The 17,188-nt window shown below is 40.1% G+C and overlaps 1 protein-coding gene across 1 annotated transcript; it reads right to left on the bottom strand.

Moving 5' to 3' along the window:
• Positions 1-4,226: 4,226 nt before the first annotated feature.
• Positions 4,227-14,742, bottom strand: hikeshi (heat shock protein nuclear import factor hikeshi). Its single transcript, XM_034079237.2, has 2 exons — positions 13,577-14,742; positions 4,227-4,755 (listed from the first exon to the last, which is right to left on the bottom strand). Exons 1-2 carry the CDS (start codon positions 13,913-13,915, stop codon positions 4,492-4,494), a joined length of 603 nt encoding a protein of 200 aa, XP_033935128.1. The 5' UTR covers positions 13,916-14,742; the 3' UTR covers positions 4,227-4,491.
• Between the last annotated feature and the right edge of the window lie 2,446 nt (positions 14,743-17,188).

Here is a 17,188-nt window from a genome sequence, read left to right on the forward strand (position 1 = left end):
TATCCCTAAGGGAGACACCAGCCACCCTGCGGAGAAAACCCATCTCGGCCGCTTGTATCCGCGACCTTGTTCTTTGGGTCATGACCCATCCTTCATGACCGTAGGTGAGGGTAGGAAGGAAAATGGCCCGGTAGACGGAGAGCTTTGCCTTCCGGCTCAGCTCCCTTTTCATCACAACGGTGCGGTAAAGCGACTGCAGTACCGCTCCCGCTGCTCCGACTCTCCGGCCCATCTCACGCTCCATTGTTCTCTCACTTGAGAACAAGACCCCGAGATACTTGAACTCCTTCACTTGGGGTAAGGACTCATTCCCTACTTGGAGTGGACAGTCCATCGGTTTCCTGCTGAGAACCATGGCCTCAGATTTGGAGGTGCTGATCCTCATCCCAGCCGCTTCACACTCGGCTGCGAACCGATCCAGTGAGTGCTGAAGGTCGCAGACCGATGAAGCCATCAGAACCACATCATCTGCAAAAAGCAGTGGTGCAATCCTTAGTCCACCGAACTGCAGACCCCCCCCCCCCACGACTTCGCCTCGAAATCCGATCCATGTATATTACAAACAGGATTGGTGACAAAGCGCAGCCCTGGCGGAGGCCAACCCTCACCGGAAATGGGTCCGACTTCCTGCCGAGGACCCGGACACAGCTCTCGCTTTGGGAGTACAGAGATTGGATGGCCCTGAGTAGAGACCCCCTCACCCCATACTCCCGCAGCACCTCCCACAGTAACTCCCTGGGAACTCGGTCATACGCCTTCTCCAAGTCTACAAAACACATGTAGACCGGATAAGCGTACTCCCAGGCCCCCTCCAGGATCCTTGCGAGAGTAAACAGCTGATCCGTCGTTCCACGACCAGGACGGAATCCGCATTGTTCCTCCTCAATCTGAGGTTCGACAATCGGCCTGACCCTCCTTTCGAGTACCTTAGAGTCAACTTTCCCGGGAGGCTGAGTAGTGTGATGCCTCTGTGATTGGCACACACCCTCTGATCCCCCTTTTTGAAAAGGGGAAATTATTGATTCTTGAAATAATATTTTTTGTTTTTATAATCGTTTATCTCACAGGTGAAGAAAGGCACATTATTATCGCAGCGGCTGCTTTAAGTGAACGGCAGCGCCATCTGGAGGCTGATGGCTGAACTGCAGAACACAGAATTACATATTTACTCAAATCAAGATTAAAGGTAGAGTAGGTAAGAATGGAGAAACCAGCTCGAGTGCGCTAGAATTTGAAAATACACAACCGGAAAAATCTGCCACTTCCTTCAGACTTCCTCTCAGAGCCCCTCCTCCAACACACACGAACGCGCACATGACCAATGAGGGCACGAGATCAGTGTGTGCACAGATGGAAGGCTGACAGGCAGGTAGGCCATCCAGTTACTTTAGCCGGCTCAGATGATTGGTCGAGCTTTTTACAGCGCCACGGCTTCCACTGACGACATTATTTTATGCATTTATTGTCAAAGCATTTCATGTATTCATTGCTATCGGGATGTTAAGAGCATTCCATGGAATATAACACGTGTTTCTGAAGTGAATTACCTACCCCACCTTTTAAGGAATACTTTAGTATGTTAATCATAGTTGGCGATAATGTGTAATCCTAGACAACAGGCTTTCAGGGTTTAGCTTTTAAATGTAATGATGATATGGTGGATTGAATTTATTTTACATTTTTTAGTATTGTGTCGTTGTCTCGGCCCCTGTGAGTCACCTTGATGGATTCCTATGTTGAGACTTAGAATATTTTCTTTCATTAACATTTTTGGAGCTTGTTTATCAGGAAGTTTGAAGTAACTTCGTCGTGATATTTCAGATCTTTTACCAAAAACTAAATTAAATGGATAACTCATGGTAGACCCCCACACTCACACAACGTCAGACTAAGACACCACTGTTGTGTAATGGCAACTTGTAATGTTCCATTGTCCTACTCTTTTATTGCCATTGCTTCACAGGAGGAGACGGAGTGATCCAGACGCAGACACAAACAGATGATTCTTTGGTGCAGTTTAGAATGATGTTTATTGAGCTTTACATACCAAGGTTTCATTATGCTGTCAAAGGTGGTTGAAACTTCTGTAGCAATTGGAAAACAGGACTCCGAGAGGCACGAGGAAAGCTGGAGCTTTGACGGCAAACATGACGGTTTATTTGGAGCTTCGGCCGGAGAGTTGACAAACCAATTCTGAAGAACTCTTTCTGCAGCTCCAGGTTTTAATTAGTTCGGAGTGTAATAATCAACATTCTTTATCAGCGAGACTAAACAAACATGGACCCTGAATCTATAGAGCTCTCGTCCATAGAAAATAACGTGTGCCAGGGAACCTTCGTCCCTGAACTGTAAACTACCTCATGGCGGCTTGTGCTCCGTCACAGACTGGCAACAACAATGCGCCCAAGCGGCCCCTCCTTAAGAGAGATAGCAGCGATACCCCAGGCCGTAGACCTGTGCCGTGAGAAAGAGACAGTGAAGAGAGAGAACTATGAACTGGGTCGAAGGTTGAATACCTCAGCAAATTACTCCCTAACAAAATGGAGCCTCTGCCGGGCTGTTGACAGCATAATTAAACCTTGGTATGTAAAGCTCAATAAACATCATTCTTAACTGCACCCTAAAGGACGTGCAATCATCTGCTCGTGTCTGCGTCTGGACGACTCTACCTCCTCCTGTGAAGCAAAAGAGTAGGACAATGGAACATTAAAAGTTGCCATTACATTAAGTGGAATCGGTATGCTCTCTCCCTCATGTGTCCTCGTCCTTTCCTGTCACCTATGACCCCTTGTAGACACCCGGTGCAGCTAACCCCCGCCACCAAGTGTCCAAAAATAGTATTGCAGTATAAATATCAATTAAATAAACTGACACGCCAACTACACCCACTCCTACGACACTTATGTGCACTGCGTCTACTTCGAAAGTAACTTTGACATTTTTCTATTTTGACATTTTATATGTTTTGTGAATGCTCTATTTATCTAATAGTGTTTTATTTTTGTAATCTATCTTCTCTTATGCCGTCACAATGTACATGTCCCCTCTGTGGGACGATATCAAGTTATTCTGAAGGGCTATTTTCTGTTCAACTCACTTTGTTTTCCTGTACCATCTGGGGCCCCCAGTGAATGTTTGCCTAGGGCCCCCACAGACTCTAGAATCGGCACTGTCTGTATTATTAATATTGTATTAGTTAAATATAAAATAAAAAACACTTAATATTGTATTCTTCTCGTCTCAGTTTCATACATGTTGTTGTAGGTTACATGACCTCATTCATACCCAGACATCTACCCGCTCTCTCCGCTCCAGCCACACTCCTCTTCTCTACATCCCCCGCACACGTCTCCGAACAATGGGAGACCGAGCCTTCTGCTCATTCGCCCCGCGCCTCTGGAACTCCCTCCCAGATCAGCTGAGATCGGCCCCTTCCACCGAGGTCTTCAAAACCGGCCTTAAGACCCTCTTCTTTCGGCAGGCCTTCCAATAACCTTTGAGCACGGTACACCTGGAGTACTGCCATTTTTATCGCTATCTCCGACTTTTATTTTTGTACTCTATTTTATATATATATATATTTTTTTTTTTTATTTCTTATTATTATTACAATTATTTGTTTAATCTCTCAAAGTGTATCAGTATCCCTTGTTGTGAAGCACTTCGAGATTTGTCTTGGCAGATGAAAAGCGCTATATAAATTAAATATATTATTATTATTATTACATGTTGCATTTTCTCTTGAAATCAAAAGATATTATTACAGCCTAGCCAAGACCTTAGTGGAGCCATCACCCTTTTAACATGTATGCTTTTATGTGGTTGTACCGTCATAAAACAAATAAAAAACAAGGAAATTGTTCGATTTGTTTTGGAAGAGTATTTAAAGTCTAGCATTACAAAATGGATATGACCAATCCCTCCATAAGAAACGATAACTTGCCTATTAAAGGCTAAAAAACATAATTTGTGAACAACTCCATCTATAATGTTAGGGGTTTCAGTGTAATAACTATCAGGTGAATGAATAATGTCCTAGTGAACAAAAGGCAATGCAGTTTCTGAGCTTTTAGTATTTTTTTAAATGTCTCCGTTATGTTTATTTTGTATTTGGTGCCATTTGGTTTGGATAACTATTTATAGAAAATAAGGAGCATTCTTGATTCTGAGCTGTGTTGTTTGTGTCAATGCAGGTGAGGTATTATTGTAGAAGAAATGAAATCGAATAGTGTGGAATAATCTATTTTATTTTAAGAGAAAAACCAAGTAAATCTTAGTTTGTTTTCATTTAGGGCTGCTGTTTCCACGGCCAAGAATGATCCTGACTCTCATATCTACTATCGTTGTTCTTACTTTAATAAAAATAAACGTGTAATGACGATGAACCAAAACCCGTTGTGCACGTCATGAACTGTAGGAAGTAAAGCTGTGTCTGAGAGACGAGTGGTTTGGCTGTAGGCACTGTGGAAACTGTCTTTTTTAGTCTTTGATTCAGTTCTTCCAGAAGTTGGGGTTCTGGCTCATCCTCCTCTGGAAGTTCTCGTACCACTTGAGGACGCAGCTGGAGGGGATGAAGGTCTCCGAGGGGTTCGGGGTCATCTGAGCCTGCGTCACCGCGAAGGACGAGGCGAAGTTGTAGAGACTGTCCAACATCTTCTGGGTGAAATGCAGGAAGGAGTCCGCGGTGGAAACGGCGGCGCTGGAGACCGGAATCTGCTGGCCGAGCTGATCCAGAGCCTCCACCGACACACCGACCTGAGACCAACAAGACATATGGGGTCAATGTGGGACAATCGGAGGTGGGAAGTAGTGGAATACAAATACTTTGTTACTGTCCTTAAGTACATGTTTCTGGTATCAGTACTTTACTCCACTACTTATTTTTCTGACGACTTTTTACTTTCACTTCTTACATTTTGAACACAAATACTTGTACTTTCTACTTCTTACATGTTGAACACAAATACCTGTACTTTCTACTTCTCACATGTTGAACTCAAATACCTGTACTTTCTACTTCTTACACGTTGAACACAAATACCTGTACTTTCTACTTCTTACATGTTGAACCCAAATACCTGTACTTTCTACTTCTCACATGTTGAACTCAAATACCTGTACTTTCTACTTCTTACACGTTGAACACAAATACCTGTACTTTCTACTTCTTACACGTTGAACACAAATACCTGTACTTTCTACTTCTTACATGTTGAACACAAATACCTGTACTTTCTACTTCTTACACTGTTGAACTCAAATACTCAAATGTACCTGTACTTTCTACTTCTTCACATGTTGAACACAAATACCTGTACTTTCTACTTCTTACACGTTGAACACAAATACCTGTACTTTCTACTTCTACATGTTGAACTCAAATACCTGTACTTTCTACTTCTTACATGTTGAACACAAATACCTGTACTTTCTACTTCTTACATGTTGAACTCAAATACCTGTACTTTCTACTTCTTACATGTTGAACACAAATACCTGTACTTTCTACTTCTCACATGTTGAACACAAATACCTGTACTTTCTACTTCTTACATGTTGAACTCAAATACCCTGTACTTTCTACTTCTTACATGTTGAACACAAATACCTGTACTTTCTACTTCTTACATGTTGAACTCAAATACCTGTACTTTCTACTTCTTACATGTTGAACACAAATACCTGTACTTTCTACTTCTTACATGTTGAACTCAAATACCTGTACTTTCTACTTCTTACATGTAGAACACAAATACCTGTACTTTCTACTTCTCACATGTTGAACTCAAATACCTGTACTTTCTACTTCTCACATGTAGAACACAAATACCTGTACTTTCTACTTCTTACATGTAGAACACAAATACCTGTACTTTCTACTTCTTACATGTTGAACTCAAATACCTGTACTTTCTACTTCTTACATGTTGAACCCAAATACCTGTACTTTCTACTTCTTACACGTTGAACTCAAATACCTGTACTTTCTACTTCTTACATGTTGAACCCAAATACCTGTACTTTCTACTTCTTACATGTTGAACACAAATACCTGTACTTTCTACTTCTTACATGTTGAACACAAATACCTGTACTTTCTACTTCTTACATGTTGAACACAAATACCTGTACTTTCTACTTCTTACATGTTGAACACAAATACCTGTACTTTCTACTTCTTACATGTTGAACTCAAATACCTGTACTTTCTACTTCTTACATGTTGAACACAAATACCTGTACTTTCTACTTCTTACATGTTGAACCCAAATACCTGTACTTTCTACTTCTTACATGTTGAACACAAATACCTGTACTTTCTACTTCTTACACGTTGAACTCAAATACCTGTACTTTCTACTTCTTACATGTTGAACACAAATACCTGTACTTTCTACTTCTTACATGTTGAACACAAATACCTGTACTTTCTACTTCTTACATGTTGAACTCAAATACCTGTACTTTCTACTTCTTACATGTTGAACTCAAATACCTGTACTTTCTACTTCTTACATGTTGAACACAAATACCTGTACTTTCTACTTCTTACATGTTGAACCAAATACCTGTACTTTCTACTTCTTACATGTTGAACCCAAATACCTGTACTTTCTACTTCTTACATGTTGAACTCAAATACCTGTACTTTCTACTTCTTACATGTTGAACACAAATACCTGTACTTTCTACTTCTTACATGTTGAACTCAAATACCTGTAATTTCTACTTCTCACATGTTGAACACAAGTACCTGTACTTTCTACTTCTCACATGTTGAACTCAAATACCTGTACTTTTCTACTTCTCACATGTTGAACACAAATACCTGTACTTTCTACTTCTTACATGTTGAACTCAAATACCTGTACTTTCTACTTCTTACATGTTGAACTCAAATACCTGTAATTTCTACTTCTCACATGTTGAACACAAGTACCTGTACTTTCTACTTCTCACATGTTGAACTCAAATACCTGTACTTTCTACTTCTCACATGTAGAACACAAATACCTGTACTTTCTACTTCTTACATGTTGAACTCAAATACCTGTACTTTCTACTTCTTACATGTTGAACTCAAATACCTGTACTTTCTACTTCTTCACATGTTGAACTCAAATACCTGTACTTTCTACTTCTTACATGTAGAACACAAATACCTGTACTTTCTACTTCTCACATGTTGAACTCAAATACCTGTAATTTCTACTTCTCACATGTTGAACTCAAATACCTGTACTTTCTACTTCTCACATGTTGAACTCAAATACCTGTACTTTCTACTTCTTACATGTTGAACTCAAATACCTGTACTTTCTACTTCTTACATGTTGAACACAAATACCTGTACTTTCTACTTCTCACATGTTGAACTCAAATACCTGTACTTTCTACTTCTCACATGTTGAACTCAAATACCTGTACTTTCTACTTCTTACATGTTGAACACAAATACCTGTACTTTCTACTTCTTACATGTTGAACTCAAATACCTGTACTTTCTACTTCTTACATGTTGAACTCAAATACCTGTACTTTCTACTTCTTACATGTTGAACTCAAATACCTGTACTTTCTACTTCTTACATGTTGAACACAAATACCTGTACTTTCTACTTCTCACATGTTGAACTCAAATACCTGTACTTTCTACTTCTCACATGTTGAACTCAAATACCTGTACTTTCTACTTCTCACATGTAGAACATCAAATACCTGTACTTTCTACTTCTTACATGTTGAACTCAAATACCTGTACTTTCTACTTCTTACATGTTGAACTCAAATACCTGTACTTTCTACTTCTTACATGTTGAACTCAAATACCTGTACTTTCTACTTCTTACATGTTGAACCAAATACCTGTACTTCTACTTCTTACATGTTGAACTCAAATACCTGTACTTTCTACTTCTTACATGTTGAACACAAATACCTGTACTTTCTACTTCTACATGTTGAACTCAAATACCTGTACTTTCTACTTCTTACATGTTGAACACAAATACCTGTACTTTCTACTTCTTACATGTTGAACTCAAATACCTGTACTTTCTACTTCTTACATGTTGTACTACAAATACCTGTACTTTCTACTTCTTACATGTTGAACACAAATACCTGTACTTTCTACTTCTTACATGTTGAACACAAATACCTGTACTTTCTACTTCTTACATGTTGAACTCAAATACCTGTACTTTCTACTTCTTACATGTTGAACACAAATACCTGTACTTTCTACTTCTCACATGTTGAACTCAAATACCTGTACTTTCTACTTCTTACATGTTGAACTCAAATACCTGTACTTTCTACTTCTTACATGTTGAACACAAATACCTGTACTTTCTACTTCTTACATGTTGAACTCAAATACCTGTACTTTCTACTTCTCTCATGTTGAACACAATACCTGTACTTTCTACTTCTTACATGTTGAACACAAATACCTGTACTTTCTACTTCTTACACGTTGAACTCAAATACCTGTACTTTCTACTTCTTACATGTTGAACTCAAATACCTGTACTTTCTACTTCTTAGATGTTGAACTCAAATACCTGTACTTTCTACTTCTTACATGTTGAACACAAATACCTGTACTTTCTACTTCTCACATGTTGAACACAAATACCTGTACTTTCTACTTCTCTCATGTTGAACTCAAATACCTGTACTTTCTACTTCTTACATGTTGAACTCAAATACCTGTACTTTCTACTTCTTACATGTTGAACTCAAATACCTGTACTTTCTACTTCTTACATGTTGAACACAAATACCTGTACTTTCTACTTCTTACATGTTGAACACAAATACCTGTACTTTCTACTTCTTACATGTTGAACCCAAATACCTGTACTTTCTACTTCTTACACGTTGAACTCAAATACCTGTACTTTCTACTTCTTACATGTTGAACACAAATACCTGTACTTTCTACTTCTTACACGTTGAACTCAAATACCTGTACTTTCTACTTCTTACATGTTGAACTCAAATACCTGTACTTTCTACTTCTTAGATGTTGAACTCAAATACCTGTACTTTCTACTTCTTACATGTTGAACACAAATACCTGTACTTTCTACTTCTTACATGTTGAACACAAATACCTGTACTTTCTACTTCTACACGTTGAACTCAAATACCTGTACTTTCTACTTCTTACATGTTGAACTCAAATACCTGTACTTTCTACTTCTTAGATGTTGAACTCAAATACCTGTACTTTCTACTTCTTACATGTTGAACACAAATACCTGTACTTTCTACTTCTCACATGTTGAACACAAATACCTGTACTTTCTACTTCTTACATGTTGAACACAAATACCTGTACTTTCTACTTCTTACACGTTGAACTCAAATACCTGTACTTTCTACTTCTCACATGTTGAACACAAATACCTGTACTTTCTACTTCTTACATGTTGAACACAAATACCTGTACTTTCTACTTCTACACTGTTGAACTCAAATACCTGTACTTTCTACTTCTTACATGTTGAACACAAATACCTGTACTTTCTACTTCTACATGTTGAACACAAATACCTGTACTTTCTACTTCTTACATGTTGAACACAAATACCTGTACTTTCTACTTCTTACATGTTGAACACAAATACCTGTACTTTCTACTTCTTACATGTTGAACTCAAATACCTGTACTTTCTACTTCTTACATGTTGAACTCAAATACCTGTACTTTCTACTTCTTACATGTTGAACACAAATACCTGTACTTTCTACTTCTTACAGGTTGAACTCAAATACCTGTACTTTCTACTTCTTACATGTTGAACCCAAATACCTGTACTTTCTACTTCTTACATGTTGAACTCAAATACCTGTACTTTCTACTTCTTACATGTTGAACACAAATACCTGTACTTTCTACTTCTTACACTGTTGAACTCAAATACCTGTACTTTCTACTTCTCTACATGTTGAACTCAAATACCTGTACTTTCTACTTCTTACATGTTGAACTCAAATACCTGTACTTTCTACTTCTTACATGTTGAACTCAAATACCTGTACTTTCTACTTCTCACATGTTGAACACAAATACCTGTACTTTCTACTTCTCTACATGTTGAACTCAAATACCTGTACTTTCTACTTCTCTCATTTCCCAAACAGCTGGTTCCTTTAGTCTGAATGTGAGTTGGTGCGTGATCGTTATTCTTTAGAGTCATTGCGTGCCTATTGGTTGGAACACGATCCGTGTATCCATCACTTTCTTTTTAAAGATAGAGCAGATTTTATTGCTCCACCTCTTACTTCTCTTTTTAACCTCTCCCTCAGCACAAATACAATTCCAAAAGTATGGAAGTCTGCTTATGTCTTGCCTCTACTGAAAGGAGGGGAGGCAACTATTTTAAATAACTATAGGCCCATCTCTAAGTTATCAGTTCTGGCTAAGGTTCTTGAACGCTTAGTGAGTGAACAGGTAAAGGAGTTTTTATGTATAAATGACATCCTGTCTAAACATCAGTCAGGATTCAGAAAGCAACACAGCACCATCACTGCCACGATGAAAGTGGTGAAAGATATGGCGAGTATCTTAGATAATAAGCAGAGTTGTGCAGCTCTGTTTATTGACCTTTCCAAAGCGTTTGACACCGTCGATCATCGCATCTTAAAGCAGAGGCTACTCAGTATTGGCATATCCAGCCTTGCAGTGGGGTGGTTTGTGAACTCCCTCTCTGAAAGGTCCCCATGTGTTCACTTTGATGGACTGTCTTCTGAGTGGTTAAACATCACTAATGGTGTTCCTCAAGGTTCTGTTTTAGGACCACTTTTATTCTCCATATACATTAACAGCGTAGGTGATAATGTGGATGAAGCTACTTTACATTTTTATGCGGATGATACCGTGATGTATTGTGCAGGCCCCTCCATTCAGGAGGCTGGTGTTAAATTACAGGCTGTTTTTAACATTATTCAGACTCAGCTCTCTGAGCTTAAGCTTCTTCTAAATGTTCAGAAACCAAGGTAATGCTCTTTTCAAAAGCTAAAAAGACACCAGAGCCTGTTTTAGATATTGTAACTACGCAAGGAACAAAACTTGAAGTTGTTGCCTGTTACAAATACCTTGGTATCTGGCTTGATGATTGTCTCTCTTTTAAACTTCATGTCAATAACCTGCTTAAAAAGCTGAGGGTGAGGCTAGGTTTCTTTTTCAGAAACAAGTCCTGTTTCTCGCTTGAGGCCAGGAAAAGGCTCTGTGACCTTTGACCTGTGCTGGACTCTGGGGATCTGGTCTATATGAATGCACCTGCCAATTACCTGAGCAAATTGGATGCTGCGTATCACAGTGCTCTGAGATTTGTCACAAATTGTAAAGCACTTACTCATCACTGCACCCTGTATGCCAAGGCAGGTTTACCATCACTCTCTGTACGGAGGCTCAGTCACTGGTACACGTTTATCTATAAAGCTTTGTTGGGTAAACTCCCGTATTATATCTGCTCTCTGATCACACAGAGAGTTGCAAGCAGCTATTGTCTGAGGTCACATGATGTAGTCTTGTTAGATGTGCCGAGAGCAAGGACTGTCTCAGGTAAGACAGCTTTTATGCGCAGCTCCACTTGCTGGAACAATCTTCAGCAAGAATTGAAACTGAGCAATCTCATTCCTCTGCATGTTTTTAAAGCTAGGGTAAATGAAATGCTCGTTGAAACTATGGGCACTTGTAAATGTCTATAACTATGTATCCTGTCAATATAATGTATAATGTCCTTTATTGTTTTATGTTTCATGTGGAACCTGTATGCTGCAGGTCTCCCTTGAAAAAGAGATCTATGATCTCAATGGGACCAATCTGAATAAATAAAGGTTTGAAATGAAATGAAATGAACTTCCTGGTCTTCTCTAAAGAAGAGGGACCGATGGAAACGTTGTCATGTTGCCGTTGTTCAGCATGGAAACATTCATTAGCTAACAATGACATTATTGTTCTATTGATATAAAGGGAGGTCAGGTACTCTTTAAAGCAACAGTCGCGGGTGCACTGTGTGCGTGCGTGTGGGGAGTGTTGCAGTAGAACATTCCTCTGTAGCACCCAGTACATTAATGGGAAACCCTACATGTTTGAGCACCCATGGGCGGCCCCAGAGATTTTCTGTTGGGGGTGCTGTGGGGTAGCTTGCCGCTTCATAGAGGTTGCTCAAACATGTAGGGTTTCCCATTAAGGTAGCTATATGGGCTACAGTGAAATGTTCAACTGCAACACTCCCCACGCCCACATACAGTAGGCTACACCCGCGGCTGTTACAATGAAGGCTCGATAATCAGCTCACGGCATATAGGAAGGATAAAGTGCTATTTTTTATAAGTGGGTGGCGGACCAGCCTCCTAGGGCTGAAGTTAAAGTTACATTATTGAAGTTAAAAGCATCAACCTGGTGCACTTTGAGAGCAAAATTAAGAGATATATGGACACATCTCTCAACACCCAGATGAAACAGAACTGTACACAGATTTCTTTATGGATATACAAATCCCTCCTCTTTTAAACTGTATTCTTATTTTACTGTCAGAGTATTTCATACCTGTTTTTCATTTATGCTCTTATTGTTTTAGAGCCTAACTATAATGATCATATGAAGGTGTGCCTCGGAAATACTTGTTTACATAAATGGTGATCAAACTGTTTTGAGATCCACTGAGATGACTTAGACTAAAGTTAACTATCTAAACACTGAGAGAGTCCTTTACCTCACTGAGCTGACGTTATCTGACAGGAGAGGACTTTCCTTTGTAGAAACAGCTTCTAACATCCGTTAGCGCAGCAACATCTCTCTAGCTTGAATGAAACACCCAGAAGTAGGCTACTTGTACTGTAGCATATCATTTTCGAATCAATCGTTTTTCAAATTATGAATTTCACATATAAAAAACCCCCATACATTTATTGGGGTTGCTTAGCAGTTGCTAGGCCAATTGTTGGTGTTGCTGTAGCAACTGCAAGCTACCGCCTGGCGCCGCCCCTCCCCACAGCACCCCCAAAATAAATCTCTGACGCCGCCACTGAGCCTGCAACCCCGTTTTGAAGAAATGTGCAGTGCAAAACAGGCTCATTGCAGCCATTAAAGACACGCTTTTTTGCCAAATATCAGCATTTTCTTTCTTTTCATTTTTTTGCACAGATTGCAAAGTGGCAAAGTATTATAACTTATTGTTCTAGCAAAGGGATTGCACAATTGTATTATGTATTTATTTTGTTGACCACACAGACTTATGGAGCATTGCTTCATTATCACTGTTCTAGCAAAGTTATTTTTTTGAAAGGAATTCTCACGTTCATATTGATGTATTTTTTAATAAATGTTAACTTGGCCCATTACGTGTCTATCCAAAGATAGACAAAGTTTGAGAACCACTGATGTAACGAGTGATGTAAAGTAACTACTAACTAAGATTTACTAAAGTACTGTACTTAAGAATTTAAATGTTTTGCTTTGTACTTCTCCTCCACTACAGTTCAGAAGTAAATGGTGTACTTTTACTCCACTACATTTATTTAATAGCTTTAGTTACTTTACAGCTGGTCCTCCTACCTGAGCCACGGAGGATGACAGCCGGGAGGAAGAGGCCATTATACCGAAGGGGTTTTCCCCGCCCTTCCCCGCCTTCAGGCCGGAGATCTTAAAGATGGCACTGGGCTTCTCGTTGGTGATGAAGCCGAGCAGCTGCCACACCGCGCCGCCGCCCGAGGGGTCCGGGAAGGAGAAGTGGACCGCTCCTCCGGTACCGGCGGGGAACGGAATCGTGCCCAGCATGAACACAACCACGTGGTTCACCTTCTCATAGTCCGGCAGGTTGAACACGAACTTGTCCGAGGCGACTTGCACCGCGTCTGTCTGCACCAACCTGCCGGCCACCAGACAGCCGAACATCCCGCTGCAGCGGCTGGATGATTCGCCGTTAGCTTCGCTGTTAGCCTGCCTGGCTTCAGCTCCTCCTAGTTATTTAAAAACCCAGCAACACGTGTTATCCCGTAAAAGGCAGAGACATGACTCCCGCTGCCGGTGATGTTGATCTTAAAGACAGCTGTTACAGCCCGGTGGAAACTTCTAGTACAGTGTGGTGAAGTGCTGTAATGCTCGACTATCGATTATGCGTCCTGATAACTGTCCACTGTGTTTACTGTACTGAGGTCAATGCAAAGGGTTAATGTAGCCCTTTGTGTAGACTGACAGGCAAACCTTACTCCCTGCAGAGCAAAGACATTATGGGATGTGACCATATATACAGTCTACAGCTTTCTGAACATTCTGAGGAGTCAGAACTCAATTTATTTTAAACTTAAGTCAAAACCCAACATAAACATTTTTCTTTTTTACAAAGATCAGTGGACTATATTACAATATCATTTTATTGTTATTTGTTAAGTCTTGTAATTGTATTATTGAGGATCCTGCGACAAGTGTTTCATTCATTACATAACTACACCTTAGTTGTGTATATGATATGACAATAAACCATTTGAATTTAGCTACTTCACTGGTTTGATGAGGGCGAGTCTTAATGCAGGGCACATTTCGCCCTTCTGTTTGTTGTGAGCCGTGAAGGCGCTCGATGATTCGGTTATCGACTTGATGCTACCAGCGAGATGTCAAGAAAGCAGGGCTGAAGTCGAATAGTCCATTTAGCTTAGGAACCTTCCTAAAGGAGTGAAATGACCCGGAAGTCCCTCAGTGGCAGCCATGATAAGTGCCGTTCGAATTCTCTAGAATGATGAGAATGATAGGAAAGGAGGTTTCAAACTTCCTTTATAACCTCCTTTAGCTTAGGAACCACTGGACCTCCCTAACCGACAGGAGAAGCGAAAATGCTGCCCCACAATGCCTTGCAGCCGCAGCATTTGCCGTCACTCAACAGTCGGCCGTTCACGGAAACAACCGATTATGACCGAGAAATGATATCATGAAAGTTACGGTGCTTATTAAGCTTTTTAAAACATAGGTGGTAAGTTGCCAAAGTGCTTTGTTTTGAACGTTCATCAGTATTATACTCAAAAAGAGAAATATGAACGTTAGTTTTCACTGAAATTATCAAATAAAGTCAACATTTCAGTCTTTACTGAGCTGTGTGGGGTTTGTTCAACTTTTAAAAGATGTTTGAATGGTGATATACACAGTGATAGATGTTAAGGACTAACGTTTATAATAAATACATCTGTATTGATTTTAAGATCTTTAGTTCATACAATCATACGTATTGGGATCATTTGTATTAATGTGGACCGGAGGGAGAGGGAGACGAGCATAAGTTTCACTTTCCTTTTTTATTTCAATTCCAACTTTGGTCATGAAGAATATATTTCTCTGTTGTCCACGTTCATAAAGCAAAGCAGCAGCATCAGAGCACGGTGCAGAGTCTCTAGATGAGTCCGTCGTTCTTATTAAACATCCATGTTGTAGTCCGCTGTATAGAAAACTGTAGTTTCCATGGTTTCCCCACAGCAGCAGACGCACACAATGACGTCCGCTGGCGCATCATAAACACGTCGGATAGTGAAAGTGCATTCGGATTCTCTAAAGTACCGCAGTCTCTTCTCCTAAGTCCTTTTGAATTCTCCTATCCACTATCCCTTAACCCCGTGACGTTTCACTCAGAGGTCAAGGAATAGACGATAGGGTTAGAATTTAGGAGCTGATGTTTGGACTATTCGACTTCAGCCCTGGGCTGCAGTCGGATAGTTTAAAAATCAGCTCCTAAGTTCTAGTGGATAGGAGAATTCAAAAGTACTTAGGAGAAGAGACTGCGGTACTTTAGAGAATCGTACTGCACTTTCACTATCCAACGTGTTTATGATGCACCAGCTGACGTCATTTTGTGCGTCTGCTGCTGTGGGGAAACTATGGAAACTACATTTTTCTAGACAACGGACTACATGTTTCTGTTTATTAAGGATCCCCATTAGCTTTTGCTCTTGACAAAAGCTACTCTTCCTGGGGTCCGACACTTAAAACAATACAACAATAATACAGCAACATTCAGGACATAAGTCCTGACATCATTAACAACATCAACAATCTCCAACATCATCACGACGCTGAAGTTGGCTTCCGATTCAGAGCATCCGATTCGGCAGTTAAGGGGAAAGTTAAGGGACATTTAATTTACAGCGCTGAGCGAACGATCCTCCGTGTTTGAACCTCTTAAATCGCTGCATAGCCGATTTATTTGGACTGGATTATCCCAGAGGGTCTAAAGATTCTTTATAACCCAGTTTCAGATTTGTGAAACCTTCATTCTATTTGTGAAAATACAAACAAGGGAGATTTCAGTGCTTTTTTCGCATCCTGACCACATTAGACCAGGTCCTGATCTGAAACCACTAGACCTACACTCAGGGGCGGACTGGGACTACAAATCAGCCCGGGACTCTCGACCGGCCCACTTCGGTACCGCCGGCCCACCGCGGTACCGCAAGTAAATACCGCTAGTAAATACCGCTAGTAAATACCGCTAGTAAATTGTCGGGGGGACTGGGGGGGTAGACAATTTACTAGCGGTAGACATTAAGGGTAAATAATGTCTACCTCCGGGCCAGTGGACTTGTATTATCACTGGCCCCACCATTGTAACCACTGGCCCGCAGCATTCGTCCAAAAAAATAATCGACTAATAATGAAGAAAATTAACACATTTGTTGCAATAGTAATGTATGCACTAACTACATTACTACTTGTACTACAACATTTTAATCATCAGTTCTTCCTCATTTTTCTCAATTGTTCATATTTGGTTTATTAAAATAATGATATTGTGGTCATTGTTAAAAAATGTCTGCTATTATTATTATTTGTATAATGCACTTTCTGCCTTCCTGTCATAGGAGTTAGACATGTAATGGCTATATAATAGATTTGATTAGAACCTTTATTATCCTAAACTGCTGGGACATTTCCCTAAAGCCAATACCTTTATATTGTCTACTCTTCACTGACTTGTCAGCATAGGTCGGCATTGATGTACAGAGCCGACAGAAGACCTTGTTTATACTGGCATCATATTGAGAGGTGCAGCCAGTGACGCGTCATAAAACCAGGAAGTAAGCTGCTGGTTCCCTCGACAAGGGTTTTGGAAAATAGCTGGAAATAAGGTCTGTGGAAAACAAACCCGTTTGATAAATGCACGTTTTGTTCAGCCGGATAATCTCC

The sequence above is a fragment of the Pseudochaenichthys georgianus genome, unplaced genomic scaffold (genome assembly GCF_902827115.2).
Source record: "Pseudochaenichthys georgianus unplaced genomic scaffold, fPseGeo1.2 scaffold_572_arrow_ctg1, whole genome shotgun sequence".
Lineage (NCBI taxonomy): Eukaryota > Metazoa > Chordata > Actinopteri > Perciformes > Channichthyidae > Pseudochaenichthys > Pseudochaenichthys georgianus.